General features: G+C 45.9%; 1 protein-coding gene across 3 annotated transcripts; it reads right to left on the bottom strand.

Annotated features, from left to right (window-relative positions):
- Positions 1-233: 233 nt before the first annotated feature.
- Positions 234-17320, bottom strand: ZBTB24 (zinc finger and BTB domain containing 24). Of its 3 annotated transcripts, XM_082855929.1 has the most exons (7): positions 17195-17320; positions 15552-16535; positions 12735-12902; positions 12152-12235; positions 11384-11467; positions 3635-3716; positions 234-2861 (listed from the first exon to the last, which is right to left on the bottom strand). In XM_082855929.1, exons 2-7 carry the CDS (start codon positions 16504-16506, stop codon positions 2141-2143), a joined length of 2094 nt encoding a protein of 697 aa, XP_082712055.1. In that variant the 5' UTR covers positions 16507-16535; positions 17195-17320; the 3' UTR covers positions 234-2140. The 3 variants fall into 3 exon arrangements, 2 of the variants coding, with proteins under 2 accessions (XP_082712055.1, XP_082712056.1); XM_082855930.1 differs by lacking the exons at positions 234-2861; positions 3635-3716 and having other exon boundaries at positions 11431-11547; XR_014326794.1 differs by lacking the exons at positions 234-2861; positions 3635-3716 and having other exon boundaries at positions 11439-11467; positions 12152-12230.
- Between the last annotated feature and the right edge of the window lie 179 nt (positions 17321-17499).

The raw sequence follows: 17499 nt of genomic DNA, 5'->3' as shown, positions 1-17499 counted from the left end.
TTAGTTAATTCTAATATAAATTTTAAAACTGATACTTGTTTCAGTTATTGGGGAAAAAATTATGTCTGAAACTACTTGAATATGTGAATCGAGGTTTTCAACTGTAAATTGTATAAATGTAAAATACACACCAGATTTTGAAGACGTAGTATGAAAAAATGAATGTCAAATATTATTATATTTTAATATTGAATATTTACATGTTGAAATATTTGGCACATGTTGGATTAAATAAGCGATTTTATTAAAATTAATCTCACTTTCTTTTTATGTTTTTAACGTGGCTACTGGAAAATTTTAAATTACACATGTGGCTCACATTACATTTATCTAAGCACAGAGGCAGACTGTCATAAAGCTAGTTAAACTTGACTTGTAAACAGTCATATGACCATACTTCCTGAATAATTATCCGGCTACCCAGGGTGAGTAGCTAAGCATTTATCTGCTTTAATACTATATATCTCCTGGAGAAAATGTGGGCCAGTAGGCTTTGAAAAGCTGGTAAAAACCCTGCACTTCAACAATAAGGTTAAGGTAAATAGTTTAAATGACTAAAGTCAAGAACCTGAAATAATATTTAGGGCATAAGTGTATTTGTAAAAATTATATCTCTAGTCAGGCCTAATTTAACATACCTTGGTTGACACATATAAATCATTTATGAATTTCTGAATTATATACAATAAAGTATACTTTGCTAGATATGTTAGAAAACTGCTTTCATCTTCTCTCAAACCTCAACTATTCTATATTACTTTAACCTCCCAACACTTATTTGACTCAGGTGGAAATCAAAGATCTCTAAAACAAAGAGTGACTGACATGAAGATCCTGTTAATTTTAGGGGCGATTACCCCTACTCTCCACCAGCATTATGTTAATTAACATACACTAGTGCCCACCTTTTCTCAAAAATCTTCTACCAGTTTACTTGAGAGAAAGTGGTCAGCGTATTCAATAACATAGGCTGAGCTGGAAAAAACGTAACCCAAACATAATTTAATCTTCTGACGATTATTTAAAATCACACAACTACAGACACACGCTGGCTACTAAGTCTCTGAGGCTCAAAATTATTTTTAAGATTAGGAGAATTTACTTTTAAAAATTATGTGTCTATTTTGTGAGATTTAACCTACTTTGCAATAAAAATAGATTATAAGTTCCTATCTAAAAAGTTATCAGACACAATACATAGATCAACATTTTCAGAGATCAATTAGAATCCAGTAGAGTATATTTAACATAAATTACACTGAATTTTATATTCCAGGATAATTAAGAAAGCTTTAACTTCACCATGGAGATCAAATATCAAAGCTGACAAAAATTCAGAATTTATTTGGGGTGAATATCTTGATCCAATTTCATACTTTCATTAGCCTTTTAAATTAAATTTTTAACAACCTGCTTTTAAAAAAACATGTAAATCTATGTTTCTCAGAAAAGTCGAGTTTAGAATTTAAAAAATAATCCTATTCTTTTGGCTTTCTTGTTTTGTGAATGTTGAGTTAAAATAGACATTTAGGTCATGTTGTCTTTGACTCTATCTTAAACACGACATGATGAGCCCACTGTACCACACAGAGATTAAACCTTGAGAAATTACTCTGTCTTAGGGGATTGGAAGTTATTAAAAGGACAGAGTCCCCAAAGTTGTAATCTGTCATATTCGGCCCCAACTTGTCTTGTAGTGGCAATTGTGTTGCCTAAGGGGGAAGGGACAACGAACCATTGTACCCAATACAACATATGATTTTCTTCGTTCTAAAAAATAAAAAATATAACTGGAAAAGTCAGTAAGACCATGACTATGGCTGTGAACATTTAATACTCACAGAAAAGTTTAATGCAATGCCCCCAAAGAAAAGTTACACAAGTCTTTAAGAGATGTAGTAAATGAAAATGAAAACCATTCATCAATATTGAAATGCTAAATCCAAATCAGTATTAGATATAAGACACGATATACACATCTTGCCTCTTGGATGGACGCTATCGGCTGGCTCAGTGAGCTACCACATCTCTGTAAGAATCTGTAAGTGAGCGTTGCAGAAAGCCTGACTTCAAGCACACAATCCGGTCACAGCGGGCTGACGGAGAAGAGGCCGACGGAGCAGTCAGGCACGTGTTCGGGTCAGCTCTGCTCCTGGCTGAGCGGCGTGGACTGGGGCACCTGGTGGGCGGGTGGTGGCGGAGCAGGCTCCTGTGTCAGCTGTAGGTGCTGAGCCGGATCTGAAGCGCTTGCTAAATGGAGCTCCCCTGTTTGCTCTTGATGGGCGTGAAGATGTTCCAGAGTTTCCTTGGAAAGTGTGATGACGTGCACTGGCTCGGTCTGTGAGGGTTCCATCTGGCTTTCAATCATATTGAGGCTTTGAATGTGTTCTGTTTGCTCCTGTTGAGCTGAAAGAATTAAGTTCTGCAGTTGCTCTGGCTGCTGCGTGAGCAGGGTGAGGTTAGCAGCCTGGTCTGCCGTCATGTTCTGGGAACTCTCTGCAGTGACGATGCTGATTCCTTGGCTAGGACCAGGCATGAAATTGATGTTATGTACAGAATCAGTTACAAGAAGCTGAATTTCCTGCTCTCCGGAGGTAGAGAGTTGATAGGGCTGCAGCTGAAGAATATTCCTGACCTCTTCAGCATTATTATTGCCGGAAACGCTGCTGGCATCGGACGCGTGTTTCTCTTTGCTATGAATTTTTAAGTGAGCCTTCAAGTTGTCTAAGCGAGCAAACTGTAAGTTACACTCAGGGCAGGAGAAAGGCTTTTTGCCCGTGTGCAGAATGCAGTGTCTCCTCTTGGCACTCGAGTCAGAGAAGGATTTGCCACACACGGTACAGGAATATGGCTTTTCTCCTCTACGAGAAAATATACATTTCATTTTAAAAACAGGAAGATCTATTTATCACTTCCTGATCATTTAGGGAGAAGCAGTCAAGAAGAGAGGAAAATCAACCTGACTGGGAAGCATAAGTCATGGACTCTCTTACTAACTTAAGTACTTGGACCAAGTCACGCCTGCCATGGACTTCAGTTTCTAATCTTAAGGAAAAAAAAAAGAATGGCAGGGAGGGGTGTTTGAGGACAGGTGGTAGATGGGGCTGTGACGCTGGGTCAGATACGATAAAATTTGATGATTCCACAGTGTGTATTTCAGCTAAGAAGGTAAATAGTAATAAATTACACACCAAGTTCTTTTTTGTTTTTAGCTCTCACAGCCATTTTTAGATTCTAGAAGCCAAATAAATATATATATGATTGATTTCAATATTAAAAATTTGAGTAGCCCCTAATTATCTGTGTTAGAAGAACTACTAAATCAAATCCGGAAATAAGTTGTATGAACAAATAATTTATTCAGAAAATATTAAATATTTAGTTTTGACTGAAGATAAATCAAAATTTAAGAAATGACATCAATAACGCAAACTTTTGCTGGCCAGAATCAGTTTTCCTGATTTGGCCTAAGTGAGGAATTTCTTTATTGAAAAGATAAAATAATAAACTGCCCAGGAACTTCTACTAGAGTAATAATTTGGGGAAAAGGATTATATAGGGAATGTGTGTCACCCTACTGAACGCCAGGGTTGGATGAGGACTCCACGTGAGAAAAGGATCTGCAAAACTTTACCGATGGATCCTGATGTGGGTCTGAAGAGAACTCTTTGCTGTGAAAGATTTGCCACAGATTTCACAAGTAAATGGCTTCTCACCTAAAAAAGGGGAAAGTGTTCAGAAATATACATCCAAAATAAAACAAAAAGCAAAAACCACCCCATAGTTTCACAATATAAAAAAGAACAAAGGCATGTGTTCGGGTCAGCTCTTGAACCCTCAGTAAGCATTAGTGAATGAATGAAGCACTTAGCGAGCACCTACTACGTACCTGAGCACTGTGTCCTAGATGCCAGGAGGATACAGAGAAAGTGGGTACGGTTCCTTCCCTCAAACACTTAAACACTGAAACAAGGGGGTAAATGATTCTACGAAGGACACACATTCGCTCCTGTACAGTCCACCCTTAGGTAACTTACACTCCCACACTTTACTGCTTGACCTTCCCAAGGGCCCCTGAGTACCAGGGTGACTTGTGGATTATCCACATTTATATCTACCTTCCCAGTGTATCCAGAACCTGACCACTTCTCACCACCTCCACTGCCACCCCTGGCCCAGGCTGCCATCACCTCCCTGCAGCAACCTCCTTGAGTTTGCCCACTTCTGCTCTGCTTCCCTGTCGTCCACAATGAATGAGGCAACTGGAGTGACCCTTTACACAGGCAGATCCTATCACGCTCTGCTGCAAGTGCTCTAATGGCTCCCCATCCCATCCAGAGATAAAAGCCAAAGCCCTGGGCCTACAAGGAATCACAGCTCTGACAGATCTGTCCACCCACTGCCACTCCTCACCCCAAACCTGCCTAACCTCACCAGGTACTCTCCCCTGCTCATCACACAGCCCCTGGAGAGGCCCTGAACACCACACCCCAAGCAAGCCACGCTCAGGGCCCTCGCACTCGCACTCATCACAGGGTCTCCCAGTGTGGTTCACTCTCCACACTGCCTTCAAGTCTCTGCTCAAGTGTCACACTACCAGTGAGCCTTTATCACCACCCAAAGCACTGCCCCAGCATGTCTTGGTCCACTTCCCAAGTCAGTTTTCCCACAATGCTATCGCCACCTTATATACTGTATGTTATTTATTACACCTCTCTCTCCCAGTCTTAATGTAGGATGATCTGTGAGTCTGCCTACTCCTAGGACCCCAGTGCCTAGAACTGGGCCTCGCACACTGTTCCAGAAATCCTTGTTGAGTAAATGAATCTCACAGAGTGGGAACTGAGGCCCACATAAGATGTCGTGACTGCTCCGGACCCCTAGAGGGGTCTGGCAATTTTTTTTTTAAGAAATAAATTTATTTATCTATCTATTTATTTATTTATGGCCGCATTGGGTCTTCGTTATTGCACACAGGCTTTTTCTAGTTGCGGCGAGAGGGGCCTACTTTTCATTGCGGTGCGTGGACCTCTCATTGCGGTGGCTTCTCTTGTTGTGGAACACGGGCTCTAGAGCGCAGGCTCAGTAGTTGTGGCAAACGGGCTTAGCTGCTCCGCGGCATGTGGGATCTTCCTGGACCAGGGATTGAACCCGTGTCCCCTGCACTGGCAGGCGGATTCTTAACCACTGAGCCACCAGGGAAGTCCCTGACAATTTTAATAAGGCTTCAACAGCATTTATTTAGCGCTAGTTTATACACTGCACATACAATGACAGACTGCCATGCCCTCCAGAAATGCAACTAAGTGATCCTAATGCAGGCAAGGGAACTATGAATTTGAAAAAAAAAAGAAGAAAAAGAAAAAAGAAAAATCCCACTTAACTATATAACAAGGGATGAGTGAAGTGGGGGATGGTCAGGTAGCTTCCCTTTCACAGCATCTACTAGAAAATTCAGGTGAGATGTTTCCCCAAGTTCAATCTAGGCAGAGGACACTTGTGACAATTTGGGTGAGTCTGCGTCTTTGCAGCAGCAACTCTTACCACTCCAAAGGTTAAAACCAGGCCACTGTCATTCTTTCCACAGCTTTCCAACCAGAGCTGCGTTCTATTCTGATCTCCGTTTTTCTCCCTCTCCCAATTCCAAGACTGAGTACCTGCTCTGTCCGCCTGTCACTGTAAAGTTCTGTGTGGGGAGCACATACAACAACGTTCACGTTATCATTCAATTCCATCTGGGGTTGCAACACCTCAGGAATTTTGTTGGCAAATGTTTTCAATACTGGAAACTCTTTCCAGAAACATCCTCGAGCACAGTAAGAAGGCAAATTTTCCTAGCCAACGTGAATCTGGGGAAAGTCTTCCTACTCCTCTGGTTCCTAACTTGTTCTGGTAACGGTTACACGGCTCCACTGCCTCCGGTTCACCGACACATTCCTTCTTCCTTTGCCTCAGCTCTACAAGGATGGGCGGACCCTCAACAAAGCACGGAGCTGAGAAACAAAAAGGAAACAAAAGACAGGATCACAGCCTCAAAAAGATACATGTGGTAATCAAGTACAGCGGCAGGCCTGCAGCTGACTGAACACTCAAATGAGTGGTATCAACAATTCTGCGGACAGGACGCGTGAGGACGAGGCAGGAGCTGGCTGGACTGGAGAGAGGCCCCATTCAGGTACTAGGATAAGCAGAATGACCAAACAGCGGGTGTCGGAAATGACCACAGGGAGGACAAAGAGGGATGAGGATTCACTCTGACGAGCATGGGACCTAAAAGGTGAGGCCAGGCCACGAAGAGCCGTAAATTCCAGGCAGAGGACCCGTGGAACTTCTGGACGTTTTTAGCAGAAGACAGACAGGACAAAGTACTAAGAAAATATATGTGGGGACGGTGGGCAGGGGCGGCTGTAGGAATCTGTGTAACAGTCTAAGCCACAGTGCCGAGGCCTGGACCAGGAGGTGCAGGAAGCAGACAGAGAGGAAAGAGAAAAGGTGAGGTGACAGGGCCTGGGTGGCAGCGGGGCCAGAAGGGAGTTGGTTACAGGAGGATCAGACAATGGCAATGAAAGGACAGGGCAGAGACACGAGTGCAGGTTTCACCCAGGGGGATGCTGACAGAAATATTTAAGTTACTCAGAAGTTTTCCTTCCAGACCCTCTCCTCAGCGGTGCATGCCCCTCATCCCACCCCACTCTGACGACCTGTGAATCCCCATCCCAGCTCCAGAGGGTACCGACTCCTGCGGGCTTGTTGGGTAGCATGGCCGGGTTTCCTACCCCATTGGCTAAAACCCACGTGACCATCTTGGTTAACGCAGCAGCGTCCAGCCCCTGACCCAGCCAGGCCCGACAGTCCAGTCTGCTCCGAGTGCACATTCGACTGGCAATCTAGTTCTGTACATTTAAATTCCTCAAACAGCTGCTTTCGTTTTCTTCAAAAATCAACGTTCACTGTAGAAAACTCAAATAATACTGAAAAGCATAAAGTGTACAAAAAACACTCAGAATTCCCCTGTAGATTGCCACCTCACACTGTGATGAAACCTTTACGGGCGTCTCTGTGCACACACACAGGTGATATACTATGTACACCATGAGATCGGCCAGTGCATGCTGGTCTGTAACCTCGAACGGGAATGGAAAATTCATCTTAAAAAAATGGTTAAAAACAAACAAACAGACATTTTAAAATGGTGTTTTGTGTTCCACTATGTATCTTGTCCAAAATTTACCTAACTAATCCCTTACTGAGGGACATTTAAGTCACTTTTAAGCCTGTGACATTATAAACAATCCTGCTTACGTTGAACATCCTTATGCAAACATCTTTTCCCAACTGGACAGCTTACCTTTTGATTCACATTGCCAAAGTTCTTTCCAGGAAATTCCCAAATTCCTTTCCCATCAACAGAACTTAAAGATGCCCATTTCCTCACATATTTGTCAATCTAATGGGCCAAAAGAAATGCACATTTCTTTTTCTCTGACAATTAATGCAGTTAACATCGTTTCAGACGTCTACTGGCCATTCCTATGTCTTTTTCTGTGATATGCCTTTCAGGTCCCCCTGCCCAGTTTTCTCCTGGGCACTCATGTTCCCATATTTGGGCTATTAACACTTCGTCACATATGCAGTGACTCTTTTTTTCCCAGACTAAAAATCTCGTAAGTATATCTCTTCTGTCCACTCTCTTGACTTGAAGGCCTTCATCTTTCTTCCCCAGAGCCTGGTAACTGGCTCATCCCCAGGACCTTCCCTCTCTGACCATACTCCTTGGGCTGCCTGAGTCCTTTTCAATGCACGAACCAAAATATGCCTCCTCTCTGCCCAAAGACCACCCCCCGCTTCACCAGGGGCCTGCCCCTTGTCAGCACTCTCACTCTAGCTGTTCACCGTGGAATTCCTCACTACGGCCCTCGGATGCCAGCCTCTCACATCGTCAACCCCACGCATCCTGTTCCTGTCTGGAAACACCTCTGCCAGCTTCCTCTGTCTGTCTAGCACTTACTCTGGCTTCAAGACTCAGGTCCTTCATCTGGGACGCTTTCCCAGACCTTCCCAGGGAAAGTGAAACACTTCTGTCCCTATGTTCACACCTCTACTGGGGCTCGTATCACGCTGTACTGAGGTTCTTACTAGATCACATGTAAACTCTGGAAAGGTATGTTACAGTGAGGGACCCCCAGGTCTCTCAAAGTTGGGGATGAGCAACATTAAAGGATAGTCTGAAAACATGGCTGAGATTTAGGAAGCTTCAAATCCAATCCAACAAAATGAGGCTGTGAATGAAAGCTGTGGCTCAATTAACTGTGTCACAGGCAGGGGATCTACCTGGGAGTAGTGGGAGCCCACAGGGGAGGATCAGTGTTTACCTAACACCACACAAGGGACAGGGACACTGGAGGGCTGGGACTCTACTGCGGTCAGAGGCCATGCACCAGGCTTCTCCATGACCTGGGCTAATTCTCTGAACTTGCCCCCAGCTCACCAAGCAATCTTGGGATCACTAACTTGGTTTGCAGGTACAGTGATGTCAGGAAGGCGGTACTGCAGACAACAGAGAGGTGCAGCCCCTTTGTTAAGTGAACATACTCGATGGTTTATCACTCCTTTGCTTGGCATGGCTTGGCTCAGTTCCTGAAAGCCTGACCAGCTCCAGGTATGGGGAAAGAACTGAGCTGCAGCGACCTCGTTGGCACTGCCTGTCACCTTGCTTCCCTTTCAAATTGCATCCATCCCCCCCACCCCCCACCCCCGCCACTGAACATGCCCTCTAGGGAAGAAAGCACCTCTTGTTTATCTCTGATTTTTTTGTGCTTGGCAAAGGATATCTAACCCAGAGAGAGTTTGCACTTAAAGAGCTAAGAGAAGAGAGTCTTGGTTTTCTCATGGGTGTGGCCCTCTCGGCAGGACCCGCCTGCCCTGCTGGCGGCTGTCCTCACCACTGTCCATGGAGGCTGAGCGCCAGCTCTGCCAAGCAGCCTCTCCCAAACCTTCCTCTCTGCCCGGGGAGCAGGCAAGCGGCACCCCAACTCTTTTCAACACCAATATTGTGCATATTCTCCAGGCTAAGGACAGAACGGTCACAGTCTCTGCTTCCAAGAGCCCAATCTTTTGACGGGTTTGACCTCTTATCTCTCAGTCAGACAAAAACTTTACAGAGTCCCTGTCATCTCCTCTCCCACCCATCGCATCCTCCACTTCTCTCTTCTGCTCCTCAGGGTCGTGGGTGGAGCAGAGTTTGCTGGGATTCTGGAGAGAGGACTCGTGCTTTCACCCCCAGTTCAAGGCCTGGTTCTCCTCAGAAAGACCAGAAGCCTCACTGACACCTTATGCTCAGAAGATGAAACGTCTCACCCCGGGCACTGCGCCACGTAACCGAGACAGCTCGGCTCTCCTCCACCTCCGCCCTCCCGCGGGGGTTCTCTTCACAGCCCCATACGCTGCCTACAGCCTGTGTGTAAGCACGGGAATCTCGACCGCTGCTCGCGGTGCCCCGTGAGCTCGGGCACAGATACCCAGCCGTCTCCTCCGCTCGTGCACCGGGGTGCCAAACAGACGTCTCACGCCCCATGTGTCTAAAGTCTAACTCTCCATTTGTCCCTCCGTCTTCCCCGGGTTCTCACCCTTCCGGCTGCTTCCGCCTCCCCTCCGCTCACCCCCATATCCAATCACGGGCCCATCACGGGAGTGTTCCTTCAGAATACATCTGGCGCTGGGCCACTCGCTGCCTCCCCACCACTGCCACCCTGCACCAAGCCCTGCGCCAAGCGGTACCGCCTCCTAATGGGTCTTTCCACCCTCCTACGGGCGCCTCCGCCCCTGCCTCACCCCTACGGGCACCTCCGCCCCTGCCTCACCCCACACCCCACACCGGCGGCTGCTGTGATCCTATTAAAATTCTCTGTTACATCATGTCACTCCTCGCAGTAAAGCCATCCCGTTCAGAATAAAATCCAAAGTCTTTACTGTGCCTTCAGAAGTTCTTAGGCCTAAGCGCACACTAGGAAAACCTGGGGAGCTTTTAAAAATGCCAATTCCAAGGCCTCATCCCCAGTCACTTCGATCAGAATCTCTGGGGGTGGGACCAGGCTTTGTCTTTTTAAAAGCTTCTCAGGGGGTCGAAGCACACAGCCAGGCCGGGAACCCCGTGTCACACGGGCTCCAGCAGCCTCTGATGTCCACCCACACTACACACTCCTACTCCCACCGCCCCGGCTCTGCCTAGAACGGTCTTCTCCGGGGTAGACACGATGGCTCACTCACTCCCCACAGCAGCAGATCTCCATCTAAGATGGTACCTCATCAGCAAGGCCTTCCCAGACAAGCCCCCACGTCAAAGGGCAGCTCCCCCTCCTGCCTCCTGCCCCTGCGTTTAGTCCTTCAGAGCACTTATCCCCACCTAATAGGTTACTCGCTCGCTTGTTCTTTGTCTCCTGTTTGAATGTTAACCCCTCAAGAGCAGGGGCTCTGTCCATCTCAGGCAGTGCTGTATCCTCAGGGCCCACAACAGGGCCTGGTACCCAGTGCCTGGCACTGTTCAGTAAATATGTGTTAAGTGGATGAATTAAATTTCACAGAACCTACTAATGATGTCTGTAGAAAGACTGTATAGAGATCCATTTTCATAAAACTCATACCTTATGAGATATTTAAGAAAGTAAATGACTTTGAGAAAAATTGTGTTTTCAAAAAAATGTCCAAAGCAACATAAAGCAATCTGATATATAATGTTGGTAGACAATTTAACAGAATCATTAAACCATCAATCTAGAATAGGAAGCTTTTCTTAGAAAAACTAACAGGTTTCTTTTTAAGAAATGTTTCTTTTTAAGAAATGCTTCTTACCCAAAGTTCTAAAAGGCCCACATTTTTACTTTTCTGATCTTAAATGAAAGAATTTGACCTGCCCTAATTGATCCTGCCTCCTCTTCAACCTGGAAGCTGATTTTTCTGGAGGTGGTGATGCTTAAGTTATAAGTACTGGTTCTAGGAGAGAAAGTGGAAAAATCCTCAGTGCCTGTGCTGCCTTAGTGTCTGCTTCGTTTTCTAAAAAGTTTATCTTGATAATCTTCAATGCTGAGGTAAATTAAAATTTAAACACGCAACCTGATTCAGACTTGTACTATTTTGTGGTATTAGATGAGGTTTCATTTACGAACAATGCTCAGTAAGTACGCTCCATTTTGCTAACCTACAGACATGTGATGTCCCCACAGGATTGTGTGACAGCATTCTGCCTGGGCTTTTTATGTGACCTACTTATAAAATTCCCACACAATTTACAAAAACACAGTCTGAAGAGGGGACTCCCAGTACTTCATTTCTCGCTCCCCTAAAAACATAAAGCACACTAGAAAGACAGGGTGAGATGGACTTTTACCTGTGTGTGTCCGCAGATGTTTCTTTAGCTGAGACACATCCATGAATTTGCGGCGGCAGTGGTTACATTCCGGTAACGAGTGGCCTTGTCGCAACAATAAAAAAAGTGTCAGTGCATATATGCTGTCCCTGCATTTCTTCAGTGATTTGTATTAAAGCACTTCCCTGAAAAATAATCACTTTAAATATGGTGCTTTAATAACACAACAATTTTTAAATTAAATTTGGTAACAGTTAATAGTTTCCTAGACATCTCGACTCACTGCTTCCCCATCAGAGGTGGGACCCTTCCAGTCTCCCTAAGTGTTATCTCCTTTTTCCCTCAACGCACTGGTGTCACTGTGGCCAACCGATCTCAAATGATGCTCCCAATCCCCCCTCCATTTATTATCAGTTGGCAGGAAAGAAAAAAGGACAATAGGTGGAGTCAGGCTGCAGAAAGCCTAGACTGACGGCTATGGGGTGGTGACACCTCTGTCCAGGCACCACTAACAGCTAATCGACTGGTGCCCTCTTAGTCAACTGGTGCCTTGAACAATACCAATTTTGCAGGGTTTCTGCGTGTGGCACCGAAACTGCAATATAAAAATTTAATATAAATCACAAGGTAGCAGAGAGTAACCCAAGGACACCTAATTTAGATTGCTTTTTAAGAACTATTTCCCTAAAAACTCATTTATCTTCTACAATATGAACCTACTGTTTTGGAAACAATTTGTATTTGCGTTTCTCCCCCAGCCAATCCAAATTTTCTCTCACTGTATTGTACCTGTATGAACTCGGTAATGGCTCTTTAGTTGTCTTTTCTGGCTGAAATATTTTCCACACTGATCACATGTAAAAGACTTCTGTCCTGCCAAACAAAACACGCAAAAAACTATAAAGAACTGGAATGCTCACTAATAAGGTAAGTATCACAGTGGGCCCAGATCCCCATTTTCTACAAATAACACAAGTGACTTGTCTACAAACCCAAATGCCTTCAGAGTCTACCACAGTAACATAAATGTGCAAAAGCATGTAAGGCAACAGGGAGTGATGGAGACCGGGGCAGAACTGGAGAATTCAAGTTCCCCCGCACAGGCATCCAAAGTAAAATAATTCTAAACTCTGGTGCTTAAACAAGTCATGACTGCACACTGCACTGCCGGCAGCCAGTTTATAAACCCTACTTTAAGGCTCAATGCTGTGCAGAACTCTAAACTACACTCTGACAGGTGCACAATTCTGTCTTTCAACGGTATCATGTGGGGAATGATACGAGGCTGAGAAAAGACCATTTAGATCACGGTAATGCCCACCCCAGGAATGGGAATCTGGTGGCAGCTGGCTCCCCAGCGCAAGCCCGCTACCTGAGTGCAGGCTCATGTGCTCCAGCAGCGAGTGCTTGGTGGTGAGAGCCTTGCTGCACACGGTGCAGGTGTACGGCCGCTCGCCTGTGTGCATCCGGGTGTGGACCTGCAGGGAGTGCTTCTGGGCAAAGCCTTTTCCACACTCATTACATTTGAAAGGTCGCTCCCCTGGAATAAGAGCCCCAGAAACATGATGTAAGCAAGAATCTGCACATCCTTCTGTCCCCTCCCAAATTAAAACAACAGTGAACAGGAGAGACAACATCAGCAATAACATTTTGCAAGATGGAGCTAGACGAGTCCTACACCAGCGGTGAGGAGCGCTGAGATACACACAACCTAATTTAAGACAGAGCCTCAAGGTCAGGAACTGGTGGCACCTGTTATCTCTGAAAATAGGGGTGAGGGAGGATAAATGACAGTCCGTTTCAAAGGTAGTTAGGCCCCCCAGGTCCAGTCTCCTACTCCATGTAACCAGGAGACTGACCCTCTCCCCAGCAGAAGATGGAGACTGTTCTCTCAAGAGGGTAAATCGGATGAAGGATCCCTGGACTAGGGGTCTCAGGGTTAGAGGTCTCCTAGCGCAGTGGAGCCACTATGACAGGGAGAGCAAGTCAAAGTTCACATCTGGGATGAGACTACCCCCAGCCTTCTGCCCCCTCCTGTGCTAGACGCAGGCAGCCAGGCCCACAGCCCCCAGGTGGGAGGTGGAGCATCTTCTCCTGGAATGCGAAGGGCCAGCAGTAAGAGAGCTGAAAATGTGATGCCGGGTATCAGCAAGATGCCTGCAGGCCCTGTCTACATCTGCAGAGTTGCCAGTAGCTTTTAGCAAACCATTCTTGCATGTAATTAAACATGATTAAAAAAAAATCTTTTAGCAAACCATTCTTGCATGTAATTGAACATGATTAAAAAAAAATCACCAGACAGTCAAGGAAGGTCTTTAGTAGTAGAAATAGATACCAAAACGGATAAGAGAAAAAGCAGCTTGCAGAAAACAGACTGCCCAGAGTGAAGAAAGCATTAAAAATTAACAAATAAGTAAATGTTGTTATTAACAGGCTCACAGAGGATTCTAACTAAAAACAAACAAAAAAAGAATTTAGAGAACAAAAGAGCTCCTAGAAGTAAAAAAAAAAATAAGAGTAGAAATAGAAAAACAATAAAAGTTGAAAGATAAAGTGGAAATCTCCCAAAAAGTAGAGCAGAAAGTGATGGAAAATAGGAGACAAAAGATAAGAAAATTAGAGGATGAATCCAGGAGGTTCAACATCCAAATGGGAGGAGTTCCAGAAAGAGAGAGCAGAGTAAACAGAGGGGAATCATCTATGAAATAATTCATGAAATTTTTCTGGAACTAAAAGGCGGTTTTCCAGACTGTATGGATCTACTGGTAACCACTCAAATGGAAGAAAAGAGACCCACACTAAAGTGATTCAATGCAAAATTGCAGAAACCACTGGGAAAAGGGAAGATGCTACATGCTGTTTTCCTTAATGAATCTCGTAGAACTATTTAACTCCTTAAACTAGCCTCTGTCACAGTTCAACAAATATTTCTCAAGTGTCTATTGTGTTCAAAGAACCAAAATTCAGGGTCTCAGTCTATCTGTACTTAAAATCTCTGGGAGCTTTTAAAAACACCAACACTCCAGGCAATGAAATCAGAAGCTCTGGGGCTGGGACCCAGGCCCTGGTAGTTTTAGAAGCTACCTTGGAGACTAAAACATGCAGCCAGGTTGAGAACCACACTGCTGGATGCTGCCAGGTCATAAGACAGCAGGCTGCTGGATGACAGGTTTTAAGTACCAGACCCTATACTTATGCTTACAATTAGGTTGAGGGGTAGATTACAGGTATATAACTACAGCCTGACCCAAAGCAGAGCGAGTGAGGTACGTTAAGAGAGAGCTCAAAGGAGGAGGGATTTCTGGCTAGGGCTGCACTGTCAGCCTAGCCACCATCTGAATGGTGGCTATTCAAATTAATTAAAATAAAATATTCAGGGGCTTCCCTGGTGGCACAGTGGTTGAGAGTCCGCCTGCCGATGCAGGGGACACGGGTTCATGCCCCGGTCTGGGAGGATCCCACATGCTGCGGAGCGGCTGGGCCCGTGAGCCATGGCTGCTAAGCCTGCGCGTCCGGAGCCTGTGCTCCGCAACGGAAGAGGCCACAACAGTGAGAGGCCCATGTACCGCAAAAAATAAATAAATAAAATAAAATAAAATAAAATATTCAGTTCTTTAGTCACACTCACCACATGTCAAGTGCTCAAAATACACAAGTGGCTAGTGGCCACCAAAATGGGCAGCATAGATATAGAACATTTCCATACTCACAAAAGAGCTATTGGCCAGTACGGGGCTAGAGAGACCAAAAAGGAAAAGGCATTTACAGCTAGATGGCTGAGTGAGAGAGCTGTCCAGACAGATCTGGGCAAAAACACAGCTATGGTCAAGATGAGGAATCTTCAAGAATCATAAAGCATAATAACTTTGGATACAGCTTGATTCCTGGACATTCAAGCCTTGAACCAACAACTTCAAATAAGTAGAGAGGTTCTGGAATCAGGTTCCTTGGGTTCAATTCCCACCTGTCACTACATGGATGCCCTGGGCAAGTTACCTTCAGCTTTCTAGACTTAGTCTTTGCATCTGCACAATATTAACTGTCTCACAGGACTGTTGTGAGAATTCCACGCAATAACATGTATACTTTATTACAATGCCCATCACATAGACATTGCACAATAAATGAAAGCTGTTATTATTGTTACTTCTCCAAAACATATTCCAATAAGCTGTGAAAGAGTAATTACCCGTGTGGCTTCTCTGGTGGATTGCTAAAAAGTGATTATACTTAAACACTTTGCCACAGTCTTTACAACGGGCCTCGGGGCCACCGGGGTGCTTCCTCCTTCCACAGACCCTCTTGGCTGAACCCTGGTCATCTTCATCCCCAACTAGTTTATAATCTTTCAGTTTGACGGACCTCCGAATCCTCCGCTTGCTGCACCGATTCTGGTTGTCCTGCCCATCCTGGATCTTGGGATCACAGTTCTCATCTTTTTCAGCTGGCATTTCCTCCCCTCCACCTGGCTCACAAGCCGGCTCAGATTCTTCCAATTCTTTTGCTGGAATCTGTTCATTCAGTACACCATCGTCTCCCTCTTTAACCACAAAGTTTTGTCTATTCTGAACTGAATTGTTCACTCTCAGCTGTATTTCTTCCTCTGCAGCCAGTTCTGATTTCCCCTCCTGCAGACTGTTGACTTTTCTTGGTCTTCCCCGTTTCCGCTTTGGATGATCATTTTTCTTATTAGAAATAACAACCACTGGAGCGCCAGCTGTGTTCAAAGTCGGTGGCTTTGGGGAGCTATGATTATTTTGAAAGTCTGTGTAAGCCTTTACCAGGTCATAGACTTTTAAGAACTGGGCAGTAGCCAGGATTTGTTCTGTACTTTTCTCACTGGCCTGGAGACAACCCGTGTAGATAAATTCCAGCAGGATACTAAACGTGTCGGCAACCATGCCTTCCAGCATATAAATGGACTGGCCAATCTCCCCCTCTTCAGCAAACATCATTGAGAAGTATTCACTACTGGCAGCAAGTAAGGCTTTGTGGGCCCGGAAATGCACATTCTCCACGATTAAAGTAATGTCACAGAGGAAGCCTTTCTTCCTCTGATCCTCGAAACTGGCCAGGATGGTGTCACTGTGAGTGTCTGAGTGTACAACCAGCTGCCCAGAAGGCTCTGATGATGTTTCTGCCATTTTCTTTAGAAGCCCAAGAAGGATTAAACCTGAAATAAGAAAATAATGTTTAAAAAGGAGGAGTCATTCTCTAACAAGATTAATCCCAGCCCAAAGGAACCTACTAGTCACTTCACTTTGTTGGCTAAATTTCATCATTTACCACTTTTAAAAGACTATTTAAAAACTTAGCTTTGGGTTCTCATTCCTATTGTACCATTACCCAGCTGGGTGAACTTCCGACATCCACGTGACCTCTCAGGGTCTGTTTTCTGCTCTGTAAAACGAAGGAATTGGGCTCAACCATCTCTAAAGTCCTTCCCTGCACTAACTTTCCATAGTTGCACAAACAGAAGAATGAAAACTACAGTGTCGTCGATTTTACATATTATTAGCCATTTTGTCTGTGACACAAAAATAAAAAGAGCGAAGAAAAACAAAGTGAATTGGGGTAGCTGCAATGAAGTAATAATAACGTATCCGGCCTCCCTCTGGAAAGGCGGCGCGGACCGCCCAGGCTGGCGCCCGACGGTGCGGGGAGCTGAGGGCGCGCGATTCCCCGGAGCCCGCCGAGCTGGGAGCGGGCCGCGGGGGAGGCCCCTACCTCCGACCCTGGACCTCTTGGGCCGGGCCCGCGAGCTGCCGGCTGGGGAGGGGTCGACACGGCTGCGGTGCCGCGTCACCGACGGATGGCCAGTGGCGGACCTACCTCTCCGGACGCCCGGCAGAGTCCAAATCGCGGGTGGACCACACGGGGCCTGGCGGGCGCACCCACGCCGGGCCCGCCCAGGCCCCCAGCTCCGCCCGGCCAGCCTCTGCCGTCTCCGGGCCGCGCGGCTTCCGCCCCTGCGCCGCCGCCGTCGCCGCAGCCAACACGGAAGCGCCGGCGCCGGGACCCGCCTGCGCGGACGCCGGACCACGTGGCGCGCGGAGGCGCCCGGGCGCGGGGCGGGGTGGAGCAGAGCCTGAGGTCCCCGGAGGCGCCGCCAACGGAGTCCTGGCAGGTCTGGTGTT

Source organism: Leucopleurus acutus (genome assembly GCF_964270905.1).
Source record: "Leucopleurus acutus genome assembly, chromosome: 15".
Classification (NCBI taxonomy): domain Eukaryota; kingdom Metazoa; phylum Chordata; class Mammalia; order Artiodactyla; family Delphinidae; genus Leucopleurus; species Leucopleurus acutus.
This window is presented reverse-complemented; position numbering and strand designations above follow the sequence as displayed.

Bases quoted from the DNA above. Each gene is read 5' to 3' on its own strand.
- ZBTB24 (XM_082855929.1), bottom strand. From the start codon at position 16,506: ATGGCAGAAACATCATCAGAGCCTTCTGGGCAGCTGGTTGTACACTCA. The intron at 12,236-12,734 runs GTAGCGGGCTTG...TTTGTTTGGCAG, and splicing joins GCACATGAGCCTGCACTCAG to GACAGAAGTCTTTTACATGT. The intron at 3,717-11,383 runs GTAAAAGTCCAT...CCCCTTTTTTAG, and splicing joins ACATCTGCGGACACACACAG to GTGAGAAGCCATTTACTTGT.